Below are 27,412 nucleotides of genomic sequence, written 5' to 3'. Positions count from 1 at the left end.
GCCTTTCTCCGTCCGTCCGCCCGCTTCCGTCATTTTTTTTTAAGATTTCTCTTCTTCTTCCAACCCATCTGCTACCTTGGCACCGATCCCTCCAAAGAGACACGGAGGGTGGTAGGAAAAACCGCACGTGCCCGAAATTCCCACTGACGCGGCACGTTCTGCCCCGGAGTGTTAAAAGGGCATTTTTTAAATTATTATTATTATTATTATTATTTTGCTAAGGCCAGATCTTCCTCTGTCGCTCGCTCACCCAGCGTTGCCAGTCCTCCATAGGAGAGCTTGCTGGAGAAATGGGATGGCTATGTGTTGTCTTAGTAAACGTGGCTGGATAGGAGCCATGTCCGGGATCTTTACCCAGCAGTCGGGAACATTCCCAGCTATGCCCTCCCCCACTCTTGTGCCCCGTCCGTCGTGCCCCCTTCTGAGCGCAGGGTGATGACAGGCACGGCGTCCAGCCAGGCCTTTGCATCCGCAAGGCCCAAAGGCAAGGCAAGCCCAGGCCTGGGGCGGCAGTGGAGCTGATGGGAGAGAAATGCAGGGGGGGGGCTGGGGGGTCGTGCCACCTTGCCCAGGACTTCAAGAAGGGAACATTTTTATTTCTGACAGTTTTGCATTCCTGGCTGAGATCCCCATCCGATCTCAATCCCACTCAATCCCACTCAGAACGGCGTGCCGGCACCTTTTTTGGATGGAACCTTGAAGGGTAGGCAAGGCGGGTTGTATGACATGTGTGAGTGCCGGCACCTTTTTCTTTTACAAAAAAGCACTGGATAGATAGATAGATAGATAGATGGATGGATGGATGGATGGATGGATGGATGAATGGATGGATGGATAGATAGATAGATAGATAGATAGATAGATAGATAGATAGATAGATAGATAGATAGATAGATGGATGGATGGATGGATGGATGGATGGATGGATGGATGGATGGATGGATGGATGGATAGATAGATAGATAGATAGATAGATAGATAGATAGATAGATAGATAGATAGTTAGATAGATAGATAGATAGATAGATGATAGATAGATACAGGGCTTTTTTTCTCATAGAACGCTCAGAACGGCGTGCCGGCACCTTTTTTGGATGGAACCTTGAAGGGTAGGCAAGGCGGGTTGTATGACATGTGTGAGTGCCGGCACCTTTTTCTTTTACAAAAAAGCACTGGATAGATAGATAGATAGATAGATGGATGGATGGATGGATGGATAGATAGATAGATAGATAGATAGATAGATAGATAGATGGATGGATGGATGGATGGATGGATGGATGGATGGATGGATAGATAGATAGATAGATAGATAGATAGATAGATAGATAGATAGATAGATAGATAGATAGATGATAGATAGATACAGGGCTTTTTTTCTCATAGAACGCTCAGAACGGAGTGCCGGCACCTTTTTTGGATGGAACCTTGTAGGGTAGGCAAGGCGGGTTGTATGACATGTGTGAGTTCTGGCACCTTTTTCTTTTACAAAAAAAGCACTGGATAGATAGATAGATAGATAGATAGATAGATAGATAGATAGATAGATAGATAGATAGATAGATAGATAGATAGATGATAGATGATAAATAGATACAGGGCTTTTTTTCTCACAGAACGCTCAGAACGGAGTTCCGGCGCCTTTTTTGGATGGAACCTTGTAGGGTAGGCAAGGCGGGTTGTATGACGTGTGTGAGTTCCGGCACCTTTTTCTTTTACAAAAAAAGCACTGCTCAATCCAAACGTTGAGGGATTGTCGTCCTTCTCTCTCTTTTTTTTTTTTTTAGCGAGATCCTCGGCTGGCTTTTTTTTTTTGCAGCTTCTCCTTTCATCGCTCTACCCTTAGCCTCTAAATCTACCTCTTCTCTTAGTGGCGGACGGGAACCGTCCCCTATCCCCCCGTGCAAATTCTGCCGAGTAATCAAACTTTGGGCTGGACTTGCGTAGTTCTTTGGAACCCCGGAGTTAGCCGCTTAAAAAACGTAACGACGAAGGTGTTTGCAAGATTTAATGGCGCCTCTTGACTCTTTCTGGAAAGTCAGTTTTGCTCATCCTTCGCGTACCGAATGAATATTTCTTGCTCCAGTTCCTCCTGGTTGGTTGTTTTTGGGTTTTTTTTATCCAGAAGTTCCTGGATAAATCGCTTTCGAGTCCTTCCCACTGGAAAATGTAAACACATTTGGCTTTTCCTGGTAATTTCTTCCGCTCCGGCTGGTTTTTGCAGAGACAGCGTTGTTTTGTTTTTCCCCCAGAAAGCCAGACAAATGTTATCTAACGCGTGCTTGTCTTTGCGTTTACTTGCATTGGTTAGCGGTTTAGGGCCTTGTGTGTTTTCGGAGACGCCAAGTTGAAAGGAAATTCGGGAAGGCCTGGGAAGTTCTATCTGGGAAAGCTCCTCCTTCTCCTCTCTTATGATTTTCCATGCTGCTGCTTCTTCCCTCCAGCCTCGGACAACAAAATTAAGAAAATTAAGCTTTGGGAAGTCAATCCTGGTCAACCCTCATACAGAAGACCTCCAAACGTCCGTTCCGATTGGTTGAGTTAATCACGCCTCCGGTGGGGCTGTGTGGTTGTCGGAATTAAGCTTCTCCGCTTGGTGCCTGCGTTTTCTGCTCAGAAACCTGGTTGCTTCCTAGTCTTGGCCCCCATCAGGCTGTATTTTGGCGTGGGTGAGGGACGGTGTTGGGAGAGGCCGGAAGACAGGGTGGGCTCTGCAGCCCCAGAGCTGGCACAGGCTCCCGGGGTTGTCTGAAGGGGTGCCCCGTGTCCGAACTGTTTCCAGCCTCTGTTCCTCTCTCCCCCAAATCCTGTCTTCTGCAGCCAGAAAGGAGGAAATAAAAGCACAGTTCAAGAAGGCAGAAATCCATTTCCCGGGCTGGCTGGCGTGATGTGTGAGCTCAGCCTGTTGGGGTCTAACAGGCATTAGGGTGAAAGAGCCACAGTGGTTAGAATGCGCTATTGCAGGCTAACTCTACATTCCCACTGCCAGCAGTTCGATCCTAACCGGCTGGAGGTCGACTCAGCCTTCCATCCTTCTGAGGTTCATAAAATAAGGAGCCGGATTGTTGGGGGCAAATAGGCTGACTCTGTAAAAACCGCTTAGAGAGGGCTGTAAAGCATTGTGAAGCGGTATATAAGTCTGAGCGCTATTGTTCTTCCCTTTCCTTTCCTTTCCTTTCCTTTCCTTTCCTTTCCTTTCCTTTCCTTTCCTTCTTTCCTTTCCTTTCTTTTCCTTTCCTTTCCTCCTTTCCTTTCCTTTCTTTCCTTCCTCCCTTCCATCCATCCATCCATTCATTTATCCATCCATCCATCGTATGCAGTGGTTAGAATGGAGCATTACAGGCTGACTCTGCCCACTGCCAGCAGTTCGATCCTGACTGGCTCAAGGTCGACTCAGCCTTCCATCCTTCCGAGGTCGGTAAAATGAGGACCCAGATGGTTTTGGGGGGGCAACATGGCTGACTGTAAACCCGCTCAGAGAGCGCCGTAAAAGTACCGCGAAGCGGTATGTAGGTCTAAGGGCTATTGCTATTGTTCTTCCTTTCCCCCCTTCCTTCCTTCCTTCCTTCCTTCCTTCCTTCCTTCCTTCCTTTTTTCCTTCCTTCCTTCCTTCCTTCCTTCCTTCCTTCTTTCCATCCATCCATCCATCCATCCATCCATTTATCCATCTATCCATCGTATGCAGTGGTTAGAATGGAGCATTGCAGGCTGACTCTGCCCACTGCCAGCAGTTCGATCCTGACCGGCTCAAGGTCGACTCGGCCTTCCATCCTTCCGAGGTCGGTAAAATGAGGACCCAGATGGGTTTTTCTTTGGGGAGGGGGGTGGCAACACGGCTGACTCTGTAAACCCGCTCAAGAGAGGGCCGTAAAAGCACCGCGAAGTGGTATATAGGTCTAAGGGCTATTGCTAAGGGCTATTGTGGGAACGCTAAGCCGGGATTAGTGCAAAGTGTTACGGAGGTCGACAGATCTTGTTCGCCTTCCAAAACAAACCGGCCGTGAGGACAAGGAAGCAAAACGCTACTTCCTTGGACGCCGCAATATATAGATTTAATCTTTAACGTGTTTTATTCTGTCTGATGTCTGGCTGTGCGGTGACAGTGACCCCTTGAGAAGCCGTCCTATGGTGGCCATAAAGTGGGAACAAGGGCTGTTAAGCTACCCTGGCAGACGCATTCCTGCCTATGCGATATCCTACACCCCCCCTCCCCGGCCATAAAAAGCGGCTGTAAAAGACGAGTAATCATTGCAGAAAGCCCTTTTTTTTACTACTGTACCGTTCTCGGAAATGGATGCGATGTTGTTCGGAGCGCCATATCGTGGTGACCTTGGCTTCGAGCCAGGAAGGGGAGACGGATTCTCACCTTTGCCCTCCCTTTTTTTAAGGAGGGCAAAGGAGAGCCCGGGTCCCTCCAGGGCTCAAAGCCACATGCCTGCCTGGGAAAATGAGGGAGCACCGATTCCCACGGGTGTGTGTGTGTGTGTACGGACAGGAGACTGGCTTGAGACCGGTCCCGTACTCTCGCAGGTGGGTGGGCTCTGAGTCCTTCGGGAATAGGGCAGTATATAGGGCTGCTAAGCTTGTAAGCCGCCCTGAGTCTTCGGAGAAGGGCGGGATATAAATGGAATTAAAATAGAATATATATATATATATATATATATATATATATATATATATATATATATATATATATATATATATATATATATATATATATATATAAATATATATATACTGTATATTCAACTAATAAATAAATAAATAAATGGGTGGGTGGGTGGTGGTCGCGGCCCTGCACTTTGAGAGCAGTGGGGTGGCGCTGGGACATGCTGGCTTGGGTCCCTCTCCATCACCCCTCGGCCTTCCTCATCCTCACCCCACCCCACCCCAGTAGCCCAGCCCAGATAGTCTTCCTTGCCTCCCTCCTCTTCCCCCCCTCTCCCCAGTCTGGTTCCTCGAAAGTAGCAGCCCCGTTTACAGCCCGAGGGGCTGTTTACCACACACACGCACGCACACACACATCCCTGAAAAAAAAAAACAACTCTGCAAAGGGGAAGCTGGGGCTTTAGCTCTCAGACTCGGCGCCCTTTGACCTGTCTGGGTCTTGGAAGGGATGGGTCAGGCCCAGCTCCACTTGGGGCATCTGCCTGCTGTAACTCACTCACTCCCTCCGCCTTCCCCCCCCCTCCCCGCTGTCCCCCTGCCACCGAGGAGCCGAGAGCGGGCACTTCTCTGGGTCAAGGAGAGCTTGCCAAGTGTGCCACCCGATGCCTTCCGAAACTGCACCGCTGTAAAACTTTTCCAGCCCTTGGGCCGCTTGACCGGAGAAGGCAGGGAAGTTCCCCCAGCTCTGACTGAGGGGCACGGCCTCTTGCGTGTGTGTCTCAGAGGGTGCCAACCTGGGATGTGCAGAGACCGGTTCAGTCTCTGGCAGGTGATGGGATGCCCCCCCCAAAAAAGGAGGGTCCCGGTTAGTTCGTTTCTGCTCCCTTCGCCTTCTTTGCCTTTGGCCAGAGAGGTGCCCGCTATCCGGGCAGGGCTGACTTGCTTCTGCCACCCGCAGCCCGGCTTGGCTCTCTCTCCAAACAGGCCCTGGCATCCTGGGCAAAAGGGAAGGGCTGCCCGCGACGGTAAGCACAATTGAGCGGGCAGGGAAGGACGGAGGGGGGGTGGGTGTCTCTGTCCCTGCTACTTCCAAAGAGGGAAACGCCGCCGTGTCCAGGCAGGGAGGCAGCGTTCGAAGCACACCCGCTTATGGGATGAGTCAAAGGGAGGCCACAGCTCCCGGGAATGCCTTCCCCCCCCCTCCACCGCCCCGTCTCCGGGACTCTCAGCTCCTCGCTCGCCCCCTCTTGCCGATGCTCTCAGTGCCATCTCGGTCTCTCCGCCCAGCCTAACCAGCGCTGACGTCTTGGGAGGGGGTGTTTCTCGAGTGAGGACCTCCCCAATTTTGACCCCGAGAGGTGGGCCCTGGGCAACCTGTCCCGGTGTGCCTGGCTTGTGGCCATCGGTCCAGCCAGCCCTTGGAATAGAGCAGAGCTGGAAGGGACCTTGGAGGTCTTCTAGTCCAGCCCTCTGCTCAAGCAGGAGAACCTATACCATCCCAGACAGGTGAATATCCAGTCTCTTCTGAAAAATCTCCAGCGATGGAGCACCCACGATTTCTGGTGGCAAGCTGTTCCACTGGTTAATTGTCCGCACTGCCAGGAAGTTTCTCCTTAGTTCCAGGTTGCTTCTCTCCTTGATCAGTTTCCAACTATTGTTTCTTGTCCTTCCTTTCTCGTGCTTTGGAGAATAATTTGACCCCCTCTTCTTTGTGGCAGCCCCCCAGATACTAGAACGCTGCTATCATGTCTCCCCTATTTCTTCTTTTCTTGAAACTAGCCAAACCCAAGTCCCGCAGCCGTTCTTCGTACGTTTTGGTCTCCAGGCCTTGGATCCTCTTAGTTGCTGGGCTGTGTGGGCCTGCGATCCCATTTCCAGCCCAACCTGCCACAGGCTTCTCCACCTCCCACCCCCAACCCCCCCACCCCCCACCCCCACCTATCAGCCTGGACATGTTGCGCCGTCAGTCAAACTCTGGGCCGGGCGCCAAGGCATCACCTTCAAGGCGGGCTGGGTTCTGAGTTCACCGAGTTTGCCGGCGTCAAAGAGTGCGCGACGCGTGTTCTCGGGTGCAAGCCGGATGCGGCCCAGGCCACGTGCTGCTGGGGAAGGATCCCAGGACTGCCACGGGGTGGGTGGGGCTGGGGTGGGGTGGGAGACACAATTTGGTTCAGGACGTTCCCAGCCTTGTTATTTGACGCCTGTGGTGATAAACACGCTGCTTTGCCAAAAGATCTTGGCTCACTGCGGCTGTAGGGATGGCTGAAAAGAGGGCAGAGCGCAAAGAGGGCTGCTCCCTCCTGGCCTGTCCCCTCCGCCCGCCCTCCTCAGAAACCCCCCCCCCGTGCTCAGCTGCACCCCGTAACCTTTAGTCGGGCCAAGAGAATCGGGCGTGCAGAGTTTCAACAGGGGTGTCTGGAAGTATGGCTAGCTGATTTGGGGGAGGCACCCTGGGCCCTGCCAGCTTCCTCCTTAGAGATCTCTGAGCCTTGGGACAGGCAGGGGAAGAAGCGACATGTGTGTGTGTGTGTGTGTGCGCGCGCGTGTGCGCGGGGTGTGTGTGTGTGTGTGTGTGTGTCTTGGCCAAGCCAGCCTCTAGGCAGAGAGGCGGAGTGGGGTAGGTGCATCCACCCGTCCATCCCAACAGAGGTCTTTGACGGGCAGTAAGACACTGCCATCTGCTGGCAGAAGCCGGGCCAGGCAACTCTCACCCCTTTTACCATCTGTGGACTTCAAACTCTCAGCACGGCTGGCCTCGGGAATTCTGGGAGTTGAAGTCCACAGGTCGTAAAGGGGCCCGTCGTTTTGTTTGTCCAGCCTTGTCCGAAAGAGTCGGTGCCGAGGGGAGGGCGGAAGAAAGGGCGGTGGGATTTTATAAATGGACTTCAATTTTTAATCTGTATTAATTTATTATGGGCATTGTTTAATTACTTTTTAATAATTTTTTAACTTTTGTATCTTGTTTTTATGTATTGCCCTCTTCACCGCCCTGAGTCCTTCGGGAGAAGGGCGGTATACAAATTAAATAAATAAATAAATAAATAATAAAGAGGGCGGGACTGAAACTGTGGCTCGGTCCCCAAATGGGATGGCGGGGCCTGCCAGAGACACAAACACACACACACACACACAAACACACCCCTTGCCCAGGGGCAGCTCTGCCCTCGCGATCCAACAGTGGGCACCCAGGGGCTCAGCCAGGGCCTGGAATAACGTCCGTCGCATCGGGGTCAGGTTTGAACCCCGTCAGTTGTTTATGGGCAGGGCAAGAGGTATGGGGTGAGGTTGCGTTCGTTGCGTTCGTTTCGGGGCCTCGTGGGGCGCACATCCCCTGCACATCCCCCCTCGTGCACGCGGAGGGGGGCTTTGGGGAGAGGAGACGGGGACACCCCAGAGGCTTGGCCAAAGGACTGTTTTTTTTCCCCGTTTAGACTTCGTCGAAAGGACCCCGTTGTGCCTGGTTGCCCTCCCTTCTCTGCCCGCCCCGCCCCCCCAATGCGCGGGAAATATAGACTCGGACACAAGACCAGAGGGCATCTCCACAGGGGCTTTATTCTGGAACTGGAAAGCTTTCCACCTCACTCTCCTCTGAGCGTCTGAAAGGGGAAGGGAAAGCCTCTTAGAGGCAGCAGGGGAGGGCAAGGACAGAAGTCAAGCACCAGCCCGTCCAGGGTTATCTGCCGCCTCTTTTCTGCAGCTGCCAAGAGCGAGCTGGGAACGACGAGGCCGGCGGGGTCCCCTCGAGGCCACCGAGACGTTCCTCGAGGCTAAGGGAAAGGGGGGCACGTGGGGGGGGTCAGGAACGGAGGCAGCAGCTCACCTGCTGGATCCATTCGTCGAAAGCGGAGACCCGGGTGAAGACGGTGGGCTTCTTCAAGGTGTTGCAGCCCAAAGCGGAGACGAAGCTGGTGATCCCGTGGACGTACCACCGCCCCTCTTTGCCCAGGCAGTTGAGGGGGCCTCCGGAGTCGCCCTGTCAGCCGGCACAGAGAGTCTCAGGGCCTGGCACAGAGCAAGCCTCAGCTTTCTCTCCCCGATCCGGGCCCTGCCTCGCCCCGCAGACGACGATAACCTTGGCTCAAGGAAATTGGACAGGCAGGCAGAAGAGAAGCCGGAAGTAAACTAACAGCCTTGGAGGGACCTCGAAGGAGCCTGGAGGAAGACACACATACACACACACACACAACACACACACACACACACACCCTCTGCTCTTCTCTGCCAGCTGTGGTGGCCTGAGGCATCCACGGATGGGCCAGGCGCCCCGATTTGTAGCAGGTGCCCAGCTCTTCGGAGGCGCGGGAGAGAATTCTGCCCTCTCTGCCCCTTGGGCTTATTTCAGCGGACAAACGTCAGGAAAGGCCATCTCCGCCCGCTTTCCGCTCTCAGGAGCGTCGGGGGAGCCGCCAGCGTTAAAAAGAAAATGGGGGGGTACGGTGCCAACCTCGGTGGGCCATCACCCCAGAGACATCGACTGCGGTGCAATAAATGTTTTCAGGTGCTGCTTCGTTGCGGTCACGTTTAAACATTGCACAGAAATGCCAGATTTCCTCCTCCTCCTCCTCCTCCTCCTCCTCCTCCTCCTCCTCCTCCTCCTCCTCCCTTCCTTGATTTTTCTCCCGGCATATTCCGGGAATTGAAGCCCACACCTCTTAAAAAGTCGCCGAGTGTAATAGTCTGTGGTCCGAATGCTTTTGTTCGGGCTGGATGCCTCCGCGTTTAGAGGCTCTTTCTGATCCGGGGAAGTGGTACCTCGTGTTTTGCTCCCGGAGTTTCAGAGTGCAAAAGAGCGTAAGAAAAAATAGGAAGAATGGGCCCAAAAAACCACCCGTTTTTTTGATTTTTTTGCTGCACTTGCCAGTGTCAGTACCGCCCATGAGCCACTAGAGGGCTGCATCCGCCACCCCTTGCCTGCTTTGAAAGTCCTTCCCTAAATGCGGCTGTGTAGTTTAAGTTTTATATTCCATTTTTCTTGTTTTGACCTGCCGCTAAGCTGCCCGCCGGGCTCGCCCGTCGAGCAGCCAGGCAGGCCGTGTTAAATCGAAGGAGAGGAGACGGTGTTCCTCCTTCCAAGCCGCCCTGCACTTACATTGCAGCCGGATCGGATGTCTCCCCCGGCGCAGACCATGCTCTCCCGGACGGAGCCTCCCCACCAGTCGGGCTTCTTGCAGTGCTCGTAGTCCACCACGGGCAAGAAAGCCTGCTGCAGCTTGGAAGACAGAGGACCCCCGGCTACGGGGTGGTGGTGGTGGAAAACAGGGTCAGGCCTTCCTGCCAGGCCCGACTGCAGAGCCCACTGCCCCCCACGCCCCCCCCGGTGCAGAGAGCATCCCACGTACTGGAAATACGTCCCCAGCCTGTGATGTAGCAACGGTATTCGTTGGGCAGGACGACGTCTCTCGGCGGCATGCAGGCCAGGCTGACTTTGTCGTTCAGCTCAGGCCGGTGAGAGAGTTTCAGCAGCGCGATGTCATTGCTGGAGCCAGAAGAGGGAGACGGCGGCCGTGAAGGCGGGACGCCGGAGGCTTTTCTCCTTCCCCACCCTCCCTTGACGGGCACCTCAGCCTACCCGCAGGAGACACAACTGGGGTTCCAGCCGGGGTTCACGAAAATGTCTTCGGGGTTGATGGGTATGTGCTGCTCAGCCCCTTCCTCGACGCTCAGGTCGTACTCCCCCAGCACCACCTTGTACGTGCGGGATCGCCTGGGAAAGAAATCCCCCTGGCTTTCAGAGGCCAGCAGAGCGTGCTCCGGCACGGGGTCTGGATCCCCTTCAGACAGGAGGGGGTCTTCTTTGGGGGGGGGGGGAAAGAGCCTAAACAGGACCAGGAGCTCCGACACTCAGTCTGCAGCGAGGCTAAAGAGGAGGAGAGCAGGAAAAACTGGCCCCAAATGAACAGGGCAAGAAGAAGGAAGGAAGGAAGGAAGGAAGGAAGGAAGGAAGGAAGGAAGGAAGGAAGGAAGGAAGGAAGGAAAAAATAGGAAGAAAGAAAAGAGATGGAAAGAAGGAAGGAAGGAGAAAAGAGATGGAAGGAAGGAAAGAAGAAAGAAAAGAGATGGAAAGAAGGAAGGAAGAAAAGAGTTGCAAAAAGAAGGAAGGAGAAAAGAGATGGAAGGAAGGAAGGAAGAAAGAAAGATGGAATGAATGAAGGAAAGAAGAAAAGAATTGGAAAAAGAAAGAGAAGGAAGGAAGGAGAAAAGAGATGGAAGGAAGGAAACAAGGAAGAAGAAAAGAAATGGATGGAAAGAAGGAAGGAAGAAAAGAATTGGAAAAAGAAAGAAGGAGGGAGAAAAGAGATGAAAGGAAGGAAAGAAGAAAAATGGAAAGAAGGAAGGAAGGAGAAAAGTCAGAAAACAGAAGGAAGGAAGGAAGGAAGGAAGGAAGGAAGGAAGGAAGGAAGGAAGGAAGGAAGGAAGGGCCTGACCCAGTGCCGCAGTTCAGAACTGAGATGGACCCCTGGGGGGGGCTCCGGGGAGAAAAGGGACAGGGGGAGCCCCCCCACACACCAAGGGACTTACGAGATGCAGTGGGCAGCCGTCATCACCCAGTCGGGGGTAATGAGGGACCCTCCGCAGGTGTGACGGAAGACCCCGTCTCTCTCGTACTGGAGGGAGACCTGCGGGAAGCCAGAGAGGGAGACGCTGGGAAGTTGGAGGGGCAACCCCACCCTCAAGGACACCCTCCCCCCTCCCCACTCCACAGCCAGGCCAGCCATTCTCAGCCCCTGCCTGGAGACGCTGGGACGGCAGCCCAATTGCCGGCCGGGCCGTTTGGCTCGAGGAGGCAGAGCTTCGCCCTTGCGACGGCCGAGCAGCGGGCGTCACTCTCCCGCCGCCGCGTGGGTGTGCCGCGTTACCTGCCAGGGCCAGCTGTAAGGCACAGCGTCTTTGCCGTTCACCACCCGGAGGTGAGGCGAGTGGGCTGGCTGCCCACACCCAGCGGCTGCAGGAGAGAAGAGAGGGGATTGAGACCCCCTTGGCGGGGACTTAGCCCCCCCCCCGAGAAGCAGAGAGCTTCTGATCTTTTCCTCCTCCGAGGCAAGGCCAGGGGGCTAGGAGACCCCGGGGGGGGCATCTTTACCGCCAGCCACCAACAAGACGGAAACCAGCAGCGTCAGCATCTTTTCGGCGTGGCTTGCCGGGCCCCTTGAGCCTTAAATACCCCCAGGACATCCAGAGGGACCTTGGGCCCAGGTGTGACGGTGCCCACGGCACCGGCAAGGTCAGCCCAGGCCTGGCAAGCCGGCCTCTTCCCCTGGGAACCCCACAGCTGGCTCCTCGGTCGCAGAAGCCGCCAAGGCCAGAAGCTGCCACGGTTCCCAGCGGATTTCCTGGCAGACCCAGCCCAGACGTATCTGGGGTGCAAAACCCACCCTGATTATTTTTTTTCCCCTCCCTGCTCGGAATTAGACCGTCACCGTTAGGATCCAGCCTTTGTTTTGGGGAGGTTTACGTAACCCCGGTTGTGTGTTTTTGTGTTGTTTGCCCAGAACGACTTACTTGGCAAGTAAGCGCGGTGTAATCTGGAAAGGGTGCGAAGGCCACGTGTGGGCAACCTGCCCTGCGGAGAAATTTGGGCTCTCCGGCTCCTTGTCCCCCTTTCCCTGTGCGGGAAACCCCTCTTTCCGACGGAGCCCCAATTTCACCAGGGGGCTGTCTGAGCCCCCCCCCCACACTGCTCAGATGCCAATGTGGTTCAGTTAAAAGCGTGAGGAGGGGGCTTCGGAGGAAAACTCTTTTTTTTTCCCCTGGAGTCTGTCGTCTCCTCCCTGTCGTTCTGTCCACCGCCCACCCCCAACGTCCAGGGCCATTTGTGTTCCCTTCAAAACCTTTGGGACAGACTAAATGACCTCCGTGTATCTGCCGCTGCTGCACAGCTGTGCGTGTGTGCCGGTAAGCCTTCCGCTTGCAACAGTTTGTTCAGGGCAGGGGTCTGCAGACCCGGCCCTTTCGTGACTCGTGGACTCCCAGAATTCCTCAGCCAGCGTGCCTTGTGGAACAGCCCTGGTGCAAAAGTGGGTGGGTGGGGGGTCTCCGAATGCCCTGTTTTGTAGCAATCCACGTGTCCTGTTAGCCTCACCGAGGGCCATCCATCAGTCAGTCGCTCGAGTGAACACGTTCATCCTTCTTTGTGACAGGAGCCTTTGGGGACTCTCCCGGCAGAGAGGTCCACAAGTGACCCCTGACCCCAGATGGCAGCTTCCTTCCGGCCTTCACAGCCCCCCACCCAGCCCCTTCCCCTGCCGGCCCAAGAGAGAGAGAGATCAGTGAGGAAAGGTAAGAGATGCTTTCTCTTCTTTAGTGTGGTGTTGATTTAAGTCTCTCTCCCTCCCTCCCTCCTTCTCCCGCTCTCCCTCTCTCCCTCCCTCCCTCCCTCTCTCTCTCTCCCTCCCTCCTTCTCCCGCTCTCCCTCTCTCCCTCTCTCTCTCCCTCCCTCCCTCCTTCTCCCGCTCTCCCTCCCTCCCTCCCTTGCTCTCTCTCTCTCCCTCTCCCTCTCTCTTTCTCTCCCTCCCTCCCTCTCTCCCCTCCCTCCCTCTCCTTCTGTTTCTCTCCCTCCCTCCCTCTCTCTCCCTCTCTCCCTCTCCCTCCCTCTCTCTCTCCCTCCCTCTCTCCCTCTCTCCCTCCTTCCCTCCCTCTCCCTCTCCCTCTCCCTCTCTCTCTCTTTCCCTCCCTCCTCTCTCTCTCTCTCTCTCTCTCTCTCTCTCTCTCTCTCTCTCTCTCTCTCTCAGCTTAGAGGAGCCAGCTCTTGAGATTTATGGCCATCAAGAAGATGAAACACACGCCTTATGTGGTCTGTGTAGAAATTAACCCCCAAGAATATATATAGAAGCTGCTTCATTTAGCTCTCTCTTCTCCTTAAATTTATGGGGTTTTAAAAGTGTGTTTATGTATTTGATGATGATGATGAAGAAGAAGAAGAAGTTGGAAGGGACCTTGAAGGTCATCTAATCCAACCCCCTGCCCAGGCAGGAAACCCTATACCGTTTCAGACAAACGGCCATCCAGTCTCTTCTTAAAAACCTCCAGTGTTGGAGCATCCACAGCTTCTGGAGGCAGGTTGTTCCACTGGTTAGTTGTCCTCACTGTCAGGAAGTTTCTCCTTAGTTCTAGGTTGCTTCTCTCCTTGGTTAGTTTCCATCCGCTGCTTCTCGTCCTGCCTTCGGGCGCTTTGGAGAATAGCTTGACTGCCTCTTTTGGGGTAGCCCCCGAGATATTGGAAGACTGCTATCATGTCCCCTCTTGTCCTTCTCTCCATTAAACTAGACATCCCCAATTCCAGCAGCCGTTCCTTATATGTGTTAGTCTCCAGTCCCCTAATCATCTTTGTTGCTCTTCTCTGCCCTCTTTCTGGAGTCTCAACATCTTTTTTACATCGTGGGGACTAAAACTGGATGCAGGATTCCAAGTGTGGCCTTACCAAGGAGTTGTAAAGTGGTATTAACACTTCACGTGATCTTGATTCTATCCCTCTGTTAATGCAGCCTAGCACTGTGTTGGCTTTTTTGGCAGCTGCAGCACACGGCTGGCTCATATTGAAGTTATTGTCCACTAGGACTCCAAGATCCCTCTCACAGTTACTACTATTGAGCAAGGTACCACCTATACTATACCTGTACATTTGATTTTCTTGCCTAAATGTACAACCTTACTTTTTCACCATTGAATTTCATTTTGTTAGATAGTGCCCAGTGTTCGAGTCTGTCCAGATCCTCCTGTATCTTAAGCCTGTCTTCTGGAGTGTTGGCTATTCCTGCCAGCTTGGTGTCGTCTGCAAATTTGATGAGTTCCCCATCTATCCCCTCGTCCAAATCATTGATGAAGATGTTGAAGAGCCCTGGGCCCAGAACAGAGCCCTGGGGCACCCTACTACACACTTCCCTCCATGTTGATGCGGTTCCATTGAGGACCACACGCTGAGTACGGCCGGTCAGCCAGCTACGAATCCATCTGGTGGTGATGCTGTCTAACCCACATTTTTCTATCTTACCGAGTAGTACGTTGTCTAATTTTGTCACTTGGTCAAAGAACGCAATAAGATTTATCTGGCACGATCTGTTTTTGACAAACGGACCTTGGCTTTTAGTGATGACTTTGTTTGCCTCTAGGTGTTCACCGATTCGTTGATTGATTATCTTTTCCAGAATCTTCACCCAGGTATTGAGGTCAGGCTGATAGGTCTGTAAGTTTCCTGGATCCATTTCCCCCCCCTTTTTTTTTGAAGATGGGAACTACATCAGCTCTCTTCCAGTCCTCCGGTAGTTCCCCAGGGCTCCAGGATCTTTGAAAAAAGATTTATTTATATCCTGCCTTTTTTTTATATATGCTTGCCGTGGGCCTCCGACACCGGGAACTCTTCCTCCTGTTACTCCTTTTACAACGGAACACGTGTCATGACTAGGTAAAGGTAAAGGTTCCCCCGCACACGCGTGGTAATCGTTTCCGACTCTAGGGGCCGGTGCTCATCTCTGTTTCAAAGCCGAAGAGCCAGCGCTTGTCCGAGGACGTCTCCATGGTCATGTGGTCATGACTAGACGCCAAAGGCGCACGGAATGCTGTGACCTTCCCACCGTAGTGGTCCCTATTTTTCTACTTGCATTTTTACGTGCTTTCGAACTGCTAGGTTGGCAGAAGCTGGGACGAGTAACAGGCGCTCACTCTGCTACGTGGCACTCGGGATTCGACCCGCCAAACTACCGACCTTCTGATCGACAAGCTCAGCGTCCTAACCCACTGAGCCACTGCGTCCCTTTTTGTCATGACTAGTGATTCTCTTTAAAAGCTAGTAAAAAGTTTTCCCTTTGTTTGAATCTTTGGTGAGCATCACGCTGGCTTAGTTCTTGTAGAGTTTTGCACCCTTCATCAGCCGGGGTCAGAGAGAGTGAACAGGGAATTGACACCTCATTGTGGCATGTGTCACCACCATCCCGACCTAACACAGTGGCACCCCCTGGATGACAGCGGAGAGGAGAGGATTTGAACAAGACCGAGAAAAGACGTGCTGCAACTAGGAAGACTTTTATTGTGTTGGTTTGGTGTTTTTTTTACACACACAGAACTCAATCTGGAAACGCCACCAGTTTCTGCTTAAGGCGAATAGCTGGAGATGATCTGCAAGGCAAAAACCGACAACGATCTGGGGTTAGGTTGTGTGCAAGGGCACTCGGTTTGTGGAGCGTGCGAGAATGGCCTGACCCACAAGGCTGGGTTTCTCTCCATGACCCAAGGGGAGAGTGGTGTGTGTGTGTGTTGATTGCGCAGGTGGGAAAGGGGAAGGATGTTTTGAAGACCAGGGCATCCCTCAAGGGCAAACATCAGATTGATCGTCCCGCTGGGAGGCAAAGGGACGGACACCGGGAGCGCGCCGAAGGGGACAGCAACTGGGCAGGGGGGCTCTCCAATCCCACTCACACATACAGTACACACACACACACACACCGATATGGGGACTGGACAATACCTGCTCAATCCAGGGGATGAAATATGAGACCCGGGTGAAGACCGTGGGCTTCTTCAAGGTGTTGCAGCCCCACGCCGAGACGAAGCTGGTCACTCCCTGGACGTACCACCGGCCGTCAGCAGTTGGGCAATTGAGGGGGCCACCGGAGTCACCCTGAAATATGCAGTTCATCCTCAGAAGCCTGCTGGGTTGTTGTTGTTGTTTTTCCCCCCTCCCTAAAGGGCCTGAAAAGCTTGTGAGTGGCAGAAGGAGAGCCTTGCCCTTGATGTTCCTCAACCACCCATGCAAAAGCTGTCAGGACCCACCCCAATCCACATCTTAGGAAAATAAAGAACTCTTGGAGCCAAGTCTTGTCCAAAAGGGAGTTTTTACTAAGACATGATCGGTTGCGGAAATACAAGACAGGATCTGGCCTTGTGTTACACTTTGATACTTTATAAAGAGTTCCCGGTTCAATCCCCTCCCCTCAAAACCCATTTGGTCAGACCCACATCAATTTAACTTAGGTGTCAAACCCTTTCGTGGGAAAGAGGGATCTTCCCGTGCCTTTAGGACTATTGCCTCCTTCTTTTTCAGATTCAAATGGAGATACGAACCAGATCTCCTTCTCCCTTCCCTCTCCCTTTGTTGTCCTCAGTTCAAAAGGTTTTCCCTTGGTCTTTGAAGACAGCCTGCAGGCAGGCTGAATAAAACACCTTCTCTTCTCCCCTGGGGAAAATGGCAGAATCCAGGGAGGGGCGTAATATTTTAGACATACATTTATGAATGGGATATAAATGGATTCTGACACTGTCTCTCTTGGAGGTGGCTGCTGCTTACGCAGAGTCCCCTGCTCAGGGGACAGGATCCTCGGAGCTCAGCAGCTGAGCTTTTTGCCCAGACACGCAGAGGTGGAAGGGGCAGAACGCTGCGTCCGGTTTTGGTCACCACGATGTAAAAAAAGATGTTGAGACTCCAGAAAGAGTCCCGAGAAGAGCAACAAAGACCATCAGGGGATTGGAGGCTAAAACATATAAGGAACAGCTGCTGGAATTGGGTAGGTCTAGTTTAATGAAGGACGAGGGGGGACATGATAGCAGTCTTCCAATATCTCAGGGGCTGCCCCAAAGAAGAGGGAGTCAAGCTATTCTCCAAAGCGCCCGAAGGCCGGACGAGAAGCAACGGATGGAAACTAACCAAGGAGAGAAGCAACCTGGAACTAAGGAGAAACTTCCTGACAGTTAGAACAATTAACCAGTGGAACAACCTGCCTCCAGAAGCGGTGAATGCTCCAACACTGGAGGTTTTTAAGAAGAGACTGGACAGCCAGTATAGCGTTTCCTGCCTGGGCAGGGGGTTGGACTAGATGACCTCCAAGTTCCCTTCCAACTTCTTCTTCTCCTCCTCCTCCTCCTCCTCCTTATTATTATTATTATTATTATTATTATTATTATTATTATTATTATTATTATTATTCTAATTTCCCCGCAATCCCAGGGGGTGGCAGTGCCAGGCCTGCTAATCCAGGAAAGGAGTTTCCAGCTTCCTTTGCCCCCATGGCAGCACTTCCTCCGAACACCCCCCCCGACTGTCCCACCCCCAGCGCCCCTCCGGCCCTCTACTCACGTTGCAGCCGGCTTTGATGTCCCCACCGGCACACACCATGTTCTCCTTGACCGTCGTTCCCCACCAATCCGGCTGGGAGCAATGGGGGTGATCTACCACAGGCAGTAAGGCTTGTTGGAGGATGCTAGGGATGCTGCCTCCGGCTGGAAGAGAAACGACGCCCGGTGACCGGCTTCCCGTGCCCACCTTTACCCCCACCCACCCAGCCACCCACCCAGCCAGGACCTACTGTAAAGCGTGCCCCAGCCAGTGATGTAGCAGGGATGGTTGTTGGGAACCACGTCTCCTCGTGGGGGCAAGCAAGCCAACTTCACCTTGTCGTTGAGCACGGCCGGGCGGGAGAGTCTGATCAGGGCAATGTCATCCCTGGAAGAGGAGGCAGTGTCGGTGTTTCGTGCGGGGGGGGGGCTTTTTCCTTCCCCGCCTGGGACTTCCTTTGCAAGAAGACACACACACGCACACATACACCCCGGTCCCACCGCTTCCTTTGCGGCAGGGAGGCTTCCACTCACCCGCAGCTGACGCAATTGGGGTTCCAGCCGGGATGCACGATGATGTCCCCGGGATTAATCGGGATGTACTGTTCCGGGCCCTCTTGTGTGAACAGGTCGTGGTCACCCAGGACCACCCGGTAGCGTAACTGTGAACTGATGGGAGGGGGCAGCGGGGTGAGATCCGGGGTTGGGGGGTGGATCTGCTTCAGCCCTCCCTTAGCGAGGGAGGCTGTAACCCGGGGGTCTCGGTGGGCAACCCAAGAAAGGCTGGGGCGGAGGGGCTCCTCTGCCTGTCCTGCGCCCGCGCCCAGCCCCACGCCCGGAGCCCGGCGGTGTCTGAGGGGACTCACCTGATGCAATGTCCGGCCGTCATCACCCAGTTGGGGTGGATGAGGCTCCCCCCACAGGTGTGGTAGAAATAGTCGCCAGACTGGTACTGCAGAGACACCTGCAGCAAACAAGAGGTGGGTGGGCTTACTGTCACACACACACACACACACACACACACACACACACACACACGCAGACGTTTCCCCCTCCAGAGTGTGCTGCGTCAGCAGTTCCTGATCCCCGGCAGTGGTGAGCGGCTTTTCTCCAGGGAAGCTCCCCACCCACCCACCCTTTTCCCTGCCTTTCTGGTGGGGCTGCAAGCGTGGCTACTTGGAATGGGGTGTGTGTGCGGGGGGGGTGGTGTCGCCCCACTTACCTGCCAGGGCCAGCTGTGAGGAATGGCATCTTCCCCGTTGACCACCCTTCCGGTTCGGATGGGGGAGTAGGATGGGTCTCCGCAGCCGTGGGCTGTGCAGAAGTTGGGGGGTGGGAGGGAAAAAAAAAATATCACACAATCTTAGTCACACGGAAGTTGCCTTTCCGACTTTAGGTCTGTTTCCCTGCTCTTCCTGGCCACTAACTCTCTACGTGAGTGCGTACACACACACACACACACACACACACACACTCAGTGAAATACTAGTCAACCACACACACACCCCTCTTCTGCAAATGCCAATCCAGTGCCTGGAGCTGTGCAAAGGGAGTAGGTGTGTCTGCTTCCACAACAGCCTCACACACAGCCTCACACACAGACACACACAGACACACACAGACACACACACCCTGCCACCTGCTTTGCCTGAACAGCCCTCCAAGGACTGGCCAGAGCCAAGGCCCCCAACTCTTGGGGTTGATGCCCAGTGGCCCGGCAGAAAGGAGAGCCACCAAAAAAAAACATAATTTTTTTTTGGCCTGGCATGGGAGCCTCGTTCTCCGCCTTTGCCGGGAGCCCGGCAAGGTGCCCCGTGCCCCATGCCCAGGTGCTGGGCTTTACCCTCGGCGGCCAGCAGGAACGCAACCAGGAGTCTCCACATTGCTGATGGCAGAGTGACCCTCTGGGAGCGAGGCGTTAGCTGCAGCCCCTTTTATGCCCAGCTCAAGGACGGAGGTTAGCCTTGGGTCCCCCGGCTCCTATCTGCCCCCCAGCTGTTCGGAGGACAAGGGAGGGGGGGGACTAGGGGGCATTTCTGGGGCGCTGCCAATCCGTGCCGGCAGGGCAAAAGGCCTGACGGGCCCAGAGCAGGGGGCGTTACCTCTGATCTTAACTCAGGTTAGCTTCCGTCGGGGGCCAGGAGGACTAGAAGCTTGTCTCGGCGCGAAGAAGGGACCAAGAGAAGGCCCAGGGTTCGAGGCTTGGCCAGCCTCGCTTTGACCCAGCGGGGCTGACCTGCCCTGATGGGAGGAGACCCCAGCCTCTCTCTCCAGCACGCACCCATCTCCCCCCACCGGGCTGTCCGAGAGAGAGAGAGAGAGAGAGAGAGAGAGAGAGAGAGAGAGAGGAGAGAAGAGAGAAGAGAGAGAGAGAGAAGAGAGCGCCTCTGAGCATCCGCAGAGGGCCTCTTCCTTTGACATCCCCAGAAAACCAGAGCCAGGGAGAAGCTGGCATTCTCCGGGGCTGTCCATCTTGGCATCCGTAGCCGCTTTCTCTTTCATAGCCTTTCATGGTAATGTCGGTGTCTCTTTCTCTCTCCCCCCCCTCTCTTCCCCCCCCCCCCACTATTTAATACGCTCATTCAAAGCCTGGCCGAAGAAGGAAGGAAGGGGAAAGATCTCGGCAGATCTTTAGTCAGATAAGAAAGAGGGGGGGGGTAGCCGGTCACCAACCTCCCCCCCCGAAAGGGGACGGTCAGTTGGCCAAGCCTTGCCTTGCCTGGGGCTGAGCCATTTCCAGAATTCTGGCTGCCGTTTGGGGATTTATTTTATTTTTTCCCCCACCAAATAAGAGCCGGATCCCAGAGACTTGCTTCACACCTCAGCTCTCCTTCGGCTGGGAACTCCCGCCCTTCTGGGGCCTCCAGAGCCCAGCTAGGCTGTCCCTGAAGCCCCCCCCACCCCACCCCACCCTACCCGCTGCTGCTGCTTCTTCTCCCGGCAGGGCCTGGGAACCCAAGCAGATGGGCAGGTTATCTTAGAAATCATTAACCAGCTGGAGCCAGGCGGGAAGGTGACTCTTGGAGCAGGGGGTGGGGGGGGTGGGGGGGTGAGGAAGAGGGAGGGGCAAGGGGAGGGGGAAGTGAAGGAGGTCTCCTCTTTGGACCCCTCTATCGCTGGAGAGCTGGTCCTTCCCTGGCTTGGCGGAGGCCCAGCGCCCAGGACTGGACGGTTCGGCCGCTTCCGTTTCCAGAAAGGCCACCTCAAAAGGGTTTTCCAAGGAAAAGGGTCTTTTTTGAGGCGGGGGGGTGGTTTCTTCCCAAAGAGTCACCCACCCCCCTCACCTGAGCCAGAGAGCCTCGGGCCGGCGCCGAGGGGCTGCGTCTGATCTGGCTCAGGTGGGAACGCAAAGCGTGCCAGCTTTGTGGCTCCTCGTGGGATGTGCCGAGCCGCCTTTGCCTTCCGCCCAACAAGCCACCATCGTGCGAAAGTCCAAGTCAGCCAGCCCAGGCAGCCGGGCTGGCAGAGCCACACAGCTCCACGCTCGGCGCAAGCAAGGCGGCTTCACCGCCCTCGGATGGCCGAAAGGCGGCCGGGAGGCTTGCAACGGGGGCCGCTCCCGCCGTTCCTCCCCGGCGGTCTTCCGCTTCGAAGATAGACTGCTGTGGAACGTCAGAGCCGGCAGGGGCCATCCCCTCTGCCCGTCTGTCCAAGCCACGATCCGGATATGAGATAGGAGAGGCTTTTGCGTTGCTGGCTGGCCTAAGAACCAAGGCCATTTCTGAGGCCTTTGGGCATCTGAGGTTCCCCCAGTGCTGTTCTGACTGGTGGTGAGTCCCAAGATCAGGGGTCTTCCAAACTCGGCCCTTTGACGACTCCTGGACTTCAACTCCCAGAATTCCTCAGCCAGCCTGCCTGGCTGAGGAATTCTGGGAGTTGAAGTCCAGGAGTCATAAAAGAGCCGAGGTTGCCTACCCCTGTCCTGGCCCAAAGCGCAGACTAGAGGGACCGGGCGGGTTCCCACCACAATGCCCTTAACCCGCGGGACACCCTGCCACCAGACGGAGCCCGCTCTCCTGCATTCGGAGGGCATCCGAGGGGGGAAGACTTCACAGCTGCCAGACCGGTGGCGAGTCCCAAGATCAGGGGTGTGTGTGTGTGTGTGTGTGTGTCTTCCGACTCGGCCCTTTGACGACTCGTGGACTTCAACTCCCAGAATTCCTCAGCCAGCCTGGGAGCTGAAGTCCACCAGTCATCCAGAGGGCCGATTCGGAAGACCCTCGTCCTAGATCAAGGGCAGTCCTACCCAGTGCTTTTTTGTGTGTGAAAGAAAAAGGTGCCGGAACTCACACACGTCATACAACCCGCCTTGCCTACCCTACAAGGTTCCATTCAAAAAAGGTACCGGAACTCACACTCGTCATACAACCCGCCTTGCCTACCCTACAAGGTTCCATTCAAAAAAGGTGCCGGCACTCACACACGTCATACAACCCGCCTTGCCCTACCCTACAAGGTTCCATTCAAAAAAGGTGCCGGCACTCACACACGTCATACAACCCGCCTTGCCCTACCCTACAAGGTTCCATTCAAAAAAGGTGCCGGCACTCACACACGTCATACAACCCGCCTTGCCCTACCCTACAAGGTTCCATTCAAAAAAGGTGCCGGCACTCACACACGTCATACAAGCCGCCTTGCCCTACCCTACAAGGTTCCATTCAAAAAAGGTGCCGGCACGCCGTTCTGAGCGTTCTATGAGAAAAAAAGCCCTGGTCCTACCCATCCTGGATGCCCATAAGCAGTGGCCTTTTGGCACACACACACACACACCTCTCTTGAAGGTCGCTCAGAGGAGGAAGAGGCAGAGGGCAGCGTCGGGGGTGGGTGGGTGGGCTAGATCAGCGTTTCCCAACCTTAGGAACTTGAAGTTGCGTGGACTTCAACTCCCAGAATTCCCCAGCCAGCATAGCTGGCTGGGGAATTCTGGGAGTTGAAGTCCACGCATCTTCAAGTTCCTAAGGTTGGGAAACGCTGGGCTAGATGACCTCTGGGGGAGTTCCAACCTGACTTATCTGGCTGTAGGGCCGGCTTCAAGCAGGAAGGCCGGCCTGCCTGCCTGCCTGCCTGCCTTGCGGGGGCGGGACAGGCGGGGCCGGCGTGTCCAGGCAGGGAGGGATTTGGTTTGGGGGGGGCGGTTGGCGGGGGTGGGGGCTTCGGAGCCCAACCCCGCCGCTTTCTCCCGCGCCCGTCCGCCGGAGAATCCAGGCCGGGTTTGCCGGGGCTCCAGCCGGCCGGGGCGGGGCGAAAAAAAGTCCCGGCGGCGGGGGGGGGGGGTTTGCAAAAAAAAAAGAAAAAAAGTTGAGCTGGGCTCGCCCTTTCGCCGCGCCGAGCAGCAGCAGCAAGCGGGGCAGCGGACGGCAGAGGCGGCGAAGGCTTGGCGGGACGGACTCGGGCCTCGGGGCAGCCGCGATGCTCGGCGGCCGGGCGCTGGTGGCGGCCCTCTGCGCCGCGGCGGTGCTGAGCGTAAGCGGGGCAGGGCTGGGGGTGCCGGGGGGGGTCCCCGGGGGTCGCGCTTTTAGGGGCCAAGGCGGGCCGGGTTGGGCTGGGAGGACGGCGGGGGCTCTAACTGGAAACGCGGCTGCCCTGCGTGGCGCTGGGGCTGCTCGCTTTGGACTCGAACTCAAGCGCGCGCCGGATTCGAACTCAAGCGCGCGCCGGACTCGAACTCAAGCGCGCCGGGCCTCCCTCGCCACGTCTCGGGGGCTCCGGGCATCGCCGCTGGAGGAGAGAAGAGAGAGACGGAGAGATACCCGGGCACTTACCAGCGCCGCTCCGGCTTTGAGGCGCTCTCCTCGGTCCCTCTTCCAGGCAGCTCCTCCGCTGGCCGGGCCAGACCCGCCGTCGGCTGCCTTCCCTACCGTCCGTCCGTCTCTGCTCCCAGGTGGGCAGCCTCCTTCCTTCCACCCGTCCGGGCGGCTCCTCGGCCGTCCGGCGAACAATGGGCTCCCTTGTGCCTGGCTTTTTTTGGCGGGGATGGGGGGGTGGGTCGTCGATCCCACGGCCTCCCGGCCCCTCCCTGGATGGCCGGTCTTAAGGGCGCGTTCCTGATGGGTTTGCCTGCCTGCCTGCCTCGTTGCAGCCTGGTGGGCTGCAGCCTGGTGGGCTGCAGCCTGGTGGGCTGCAGCCTGGTGGGCTGCAGCCTGGTGGGCTGCAGCCTGGTGGGCTGCAGCCTGGTGGGCTGCAGCCTGGTGGGCTGCAGCCTGGTGGGCTGCAGCCTGGTGGGCTGCAGCCTGGTGGGCTGCAGCCTGGTGGGCTGCAGCCTGGTGGGCTGCAGCCTGGTGGGCTGCAGCCTGGTGGGCTGCAGCCTGGTGGGCTGCAGCCTGGTGGGCTGCAGCCTGGTGGGCTGCAGCCTGGTGGGCTGCAGCCTGGTGGGCTGCAGCCTGGTGGGCTGCAGCCTGGCCGAGGGTTCAGGAGGATGGGGCCGAGGGTTCAGGAGGATGGGGCCCAGGGTTCAGGAGGATGGGGCCCAGGGTTCAGGAGGATGGGGGCGAGGGTTCAGGAGGATGGGGCCCAGGGTCCAGGAGGATGGGGCCGAGGGTCCAGGAGGATGGGGCCGAGGGTTCAGGAGGATGGGGCCCAGGGTCCGGGAGGATGGGGCCGAGGGTCCGGGAGGATGGGGCCGAGGGTCCGGGAGGATGGGGCCCAGGGTCCGGGAGGATGGGGCCGAGGGTCCGGGAGGATGGGGCCGAGGGTCCGGGAGGATGGGGCCCAGGGTCCGGGAGGATGGGGCCGAGGGTCCGGGAGGATGGGGCCGAGGGTCCGGGAGGATGGGGCCGAGGGTCCGGGAGGATGGGGCCGAGGGTCCGGGAGGATGGGGCCCAGGGTCCAGGAGGATGGGGCCGAGGGTCCGGGAGGATGGGGCCGAGGGTCCGGGAGGATGGGGCCGAGGGTCCGGGAGGATGGGGCCCAGGGTCCGGGAGGATGGGGCCGAGGGTCCGGGAGGATGGGGCCGAGGGTCCGGGAGGATGGGGCCGAGGGTCCGGGAGGATGGGGCCGAGGGTCCGGGAGGATGGGGCCGAGGGTCCGGGAGGATGGGGCCCAGGGTCCGGGAGGATGGGGCCCAGGGTCCGGGAGGATGGGGCCGAGGGTCCGGGAGGATGGGGCCGAGGGTCCGGGAGGATGGGGCCGAGGGTCCGGGAGGATGGGGCCCAGGGTCCGGGAGGATGGGGCCCAGGGTCCGGGAGGATGGGGCCGAGGGTCCGGGAGGATGGGGCCGAGGGTCCGGGAGGATGGGGCCCAGGGTCCGGGAGGATGGGGCCGAGGGTCCGGCAGTCGCTTGCTGCTGCAGTCTTTGAGCGGGACAGGGTGGGCTCTAGGGCAGCCCAGGGCAAGCAGAGGCAAAGACCGGCTCCGTTTGACCAGCGGATGGATGGCAAGGGGCTGGGTTTCCCCCGTGCCCAGCTTGCTGCCTTGGCACGGCCTTGCTTGGCCCTGTTCTCCAGATGGTCCATGCCACCTTCTATTCTGGGCATTTGGGAAGGCAGGGAAAGATGGCATCAGCAGCCAGAGGCGCCACACGCCGCCTGCCTGCCCCAAGTGCGCGGCGTAATGCCGGGCGGGTCTCCCCTGCTTGCTTGGGTGGGAGAAAAATGAGGTTTTTTTCCCAGTCCAGTCTGTCCTTGGACGGTTGTTTCATCTCAAAACCCTGTTAGTCTTTGACTCTGTGTGTGTGTGTGTGTGTGTGTGTTGTGTTGATCCAGAAGATGAGCTTATTTGGGAAAGCCATTCAACCGGTAGATGACTTTTCCATGTTGCTCAATCGGGGAGAGGGGGGCAAATTGATCGGTTTAACACACTATTCCGGACCGCGTTTTTTGTCTTCTTAAGGTGCAGTTTGCAGATCGCCAAGGCTGTGTTAGAAGAACTTGTCTGTTCTGTTCACGCCCGCTTTGATTTTCTTGCGGAGTAGTTTGCGAAATAAAGAGGCTGGTTTCTGGCCCGTCACGTTTGGGGAGGGGTCCCTGAGCAGTCTTGCGTCTCCTGGCCGTGTGTGTGTGTGTGTGTGTGTGTGTTTGGGAAAGGAAGAGTTAGCCTTGGGGCAAGTTTGGTCGTAGAGCATTTTGAGCCACCCTCTCCTGGGCGGGCCAAAAAAAAAAAAAAAAAAGGCGAACTCGGCTGGCTGCCTCTCCGTCCTCTGACCGGTTGTGGGCTGCGGGTTTCTCCGCACGAGGCCTTTGTGTGGTCCTGGTTCCGTTTGGCAACCTTCATCCCTTCCTCGGGTCTCTGGCTTTGAGGACTCCCCGTGGGGGCGAGGAAGGGAGAGGGTGGGAACCCCCTGTGAGTCTGGAGGCATTTACACCTGCTTCCGCTGCTCTACCTGTCAAGCACCCCACCTGGGATGGGATGCTTTGCCGCCCCGCCCCCCCTCCCCGATGACCTGCGGCCCCCCTTTCCCTCCTAAGCACTCTGCAGGTAGACCCAGTTCTCGGGACAGGGGTCCCCGTGGGTTCCTTCTCTGGAACCCAGGAGAGCTTCGGGGTGCTGGGAGCCGGGTCTCCGAGGCGGGACCCTCTTCCGGACGGCCTTTTTCCCCCAGGGAGCAAGTGCCTTCGGGCGGAGGCTGCAGGCCAAACGTGCCCGCCTTCCCCTCCTCTCCCTGGGTGTGTGGTTTCCACGCAAGGGGTTAAGTTGGGGAGGCCTTTTGCTCTGCCAACCACCCCCCCCACCTCCCCGCTGGCTGCAAAGAGGGCAAAGAGCATGGGAGGAATGCCTGATAAGCAGGTTGGAGGGGGTGGGACCTCGGCGGCTGCGTGCCAGTGATGCCATGGGGCCGGAGGAGCTTCCCCACAGGCAGGGGTCGGCAACCTCGGCTCTTTTATGACTCGTGGACTTCAACTCCCAGAATTCCTGAGCTGGCTCAGGAATTCTGGGAGTTGAAGTCCACGAGTCATAAAAGAGCCGAGGTTGCCGACCCCTGCCCACAGGCATGGCTGGCAAGCGAGGCTGCTTCGGCCTGGCTGGGGGGCCGGGGAATCCTCCCCACTTTGAGTGGCTTTCTGCCCTGCAAAGGGTGGGGCCTGGCCTTTGGCCCACACCTGTGGATCCTTCCCACCGGCTGATGCGTCTTCCAGGGGTGTTGCCTTGCCGTTGACCAAACCCCCCCCCCCTCCACACCGTCCCCCAGTCTCTAGAGGAGTTGGACCGGTGCCCTGCCGGATCGCCGGACAGTCCCGGTGGGTTTGAAATGAGGCAGTTTTAGAACTGGCCCCCCAAGCGGCCCGTTTGTCCCGTGGGGCGGTCAAAAGCCCTTTCGGGGCTGGGCTGCTGGGAATTCTCGGAAGATGCCTTCTTTTTCCGGCTGATATGGGGGTGGGGGGGTGGGGGAAAAATCTCTTCCTTCCCCCTTCTTCCTCCCACCCCCCCCCCTGTCCCTCCATCCCCACCCCCATCATCTCTCCCTGTGCCTGCGGCCCGTCGGCTGCTATTTTGGAGTCGGCTCAGAAGGATAATTTGGGCAGGGAGAGGAATGTCGCTGCTTTTGGACCAGAAGCTCCAGCAGAGAATAAACTTGACGGCGGGGTGGGTGGGGAGAAACTCTGTTCAGAGCCGGTCTGAGGGTCAAGGAGACGGAGCTGGCGGCTGGGGCACAGTGTGTGTGTGTGTGTGTATGGGGGGTGGGCACCACCGATCGGGCAGGCCTGCTTTCTGCCTGCGGAGCTTCCCGGAAGCGGGCATGGCCTTCCCGGGGCAGCTAGCTGTCCCGCCTCCCCAAATCCTTGAAGGCTCACGGGTTAGCAATTAAAAGGTAGTTAAGTGACTT

The 27,412-nt window shown here is 56.6% G+C and overlaps 3 protein-coding genes and 1 long non-coding RNA gene across 4 annotated transcripts in view; 2 read left to right on the top strand and 2 right to left on the bottom strand.

Moving 5' to 3' along the window:
• The window catches only part of LOC310648171, a 16,921-nt gene extending 1,739 nt beyond the window's left edge, over positions 1-15,182 (top strand). Inside the window, exons 2-4 of the long non-coding RNA XR_014494028.1 lie at positions 12,747-12,885; positions 14,119-14,201; positions 14,751-15,182. This is a non-coding gene — a long non-coding RNA (uncharacterized lncRNA). The remainder of the gene's footprint in view (positions 1-12,746; positions 12,886-14,118; positions 14,202-14,750) is intronic.
• LOC310647993 (chymotrypsin-like elastase family member 3B) lies at positions 8,187-11,729 on the bottom strand (the record flags this gene model as incomplete). The annotated part of the gene is made up of 8 exons (XM_083375625.1): positions 8,187-8,375; positions 8,429-8,581; positions 9,698-9,840; positions 9,948-10,173; positions 10,216-10,312; positions 11,128-11,225; positions 11,466-11,551; positions 11,690-11,729. The coding sequence occupies 8 exons, from the start codon at positions 11,727-11,729 to the stop codon at positions 8,187-8,189; spliced, it is 1,032 nt and encodes a 343-aa protein (XP_083231751.1).
• A 303-nt stretch (positions 15,183-15,485) lies between the features above and the next one.
• On the bottom strand, positions 15,486-19,532 carry CELA3B (chymotrypsin like elastase 3B; the record flags this gene model as incomplete). The annotated part of the gene is made up of 8 exons (XM_083375901.1): positions 15,486-15,717; positions 16,067-16,219; positions 17,672-17,814; positions 17,901-18,037; positions 18,184-18,318; positions 18,516-18,613; positions 18,872-18,963; positions 19,493-19,532. The coding sequence occupies 8 exons, from the start codon at positions 19,530-19,532 to the stop codon at positions 15,694-15,696; spliced, it is 822 nt and encodes a 273-aa protein (XP_083232027.1). The 3' UTR covers positions 15,486-15,693.
• A 3,417-nt stretch (positions 19,533-22,949) lies between these two features.
• Positions 22,950-27,412, top strand: part of HSPG2 (heparan sulfate proteoglycan 2) — a 69,461-nt gene continuing 64,998 nt past the window's right edge. The window contains 1 exon segment of the mRNA XM_083375651.1: positions 22,950-23,115. Within this exon segment, the coding sequence (XP_083231777.1) occupies positions 23,062-23,115 (54 nt within the window). The 5' untranslated portion in view covers positions 22,950-23,061.

Source organism: Vipera ursinii, assembly GCF_947247035.1.
Source record: "Vipera ursinii genome assembly, chromosome: 17".
In the NCBI taxonomy this organism is placed as follows: domain Eukaryota; kingdom Metazoa; phylum Chordata; class Lepidosauria; order Squamata; family Viperidae; genus Vipera; species Vipera ursinii.
The sequence above is the reverse complement of the archived record's forward strand: the minus strand, read 5'-3'. Positions and strand labels throughout refer to the sequence as shown.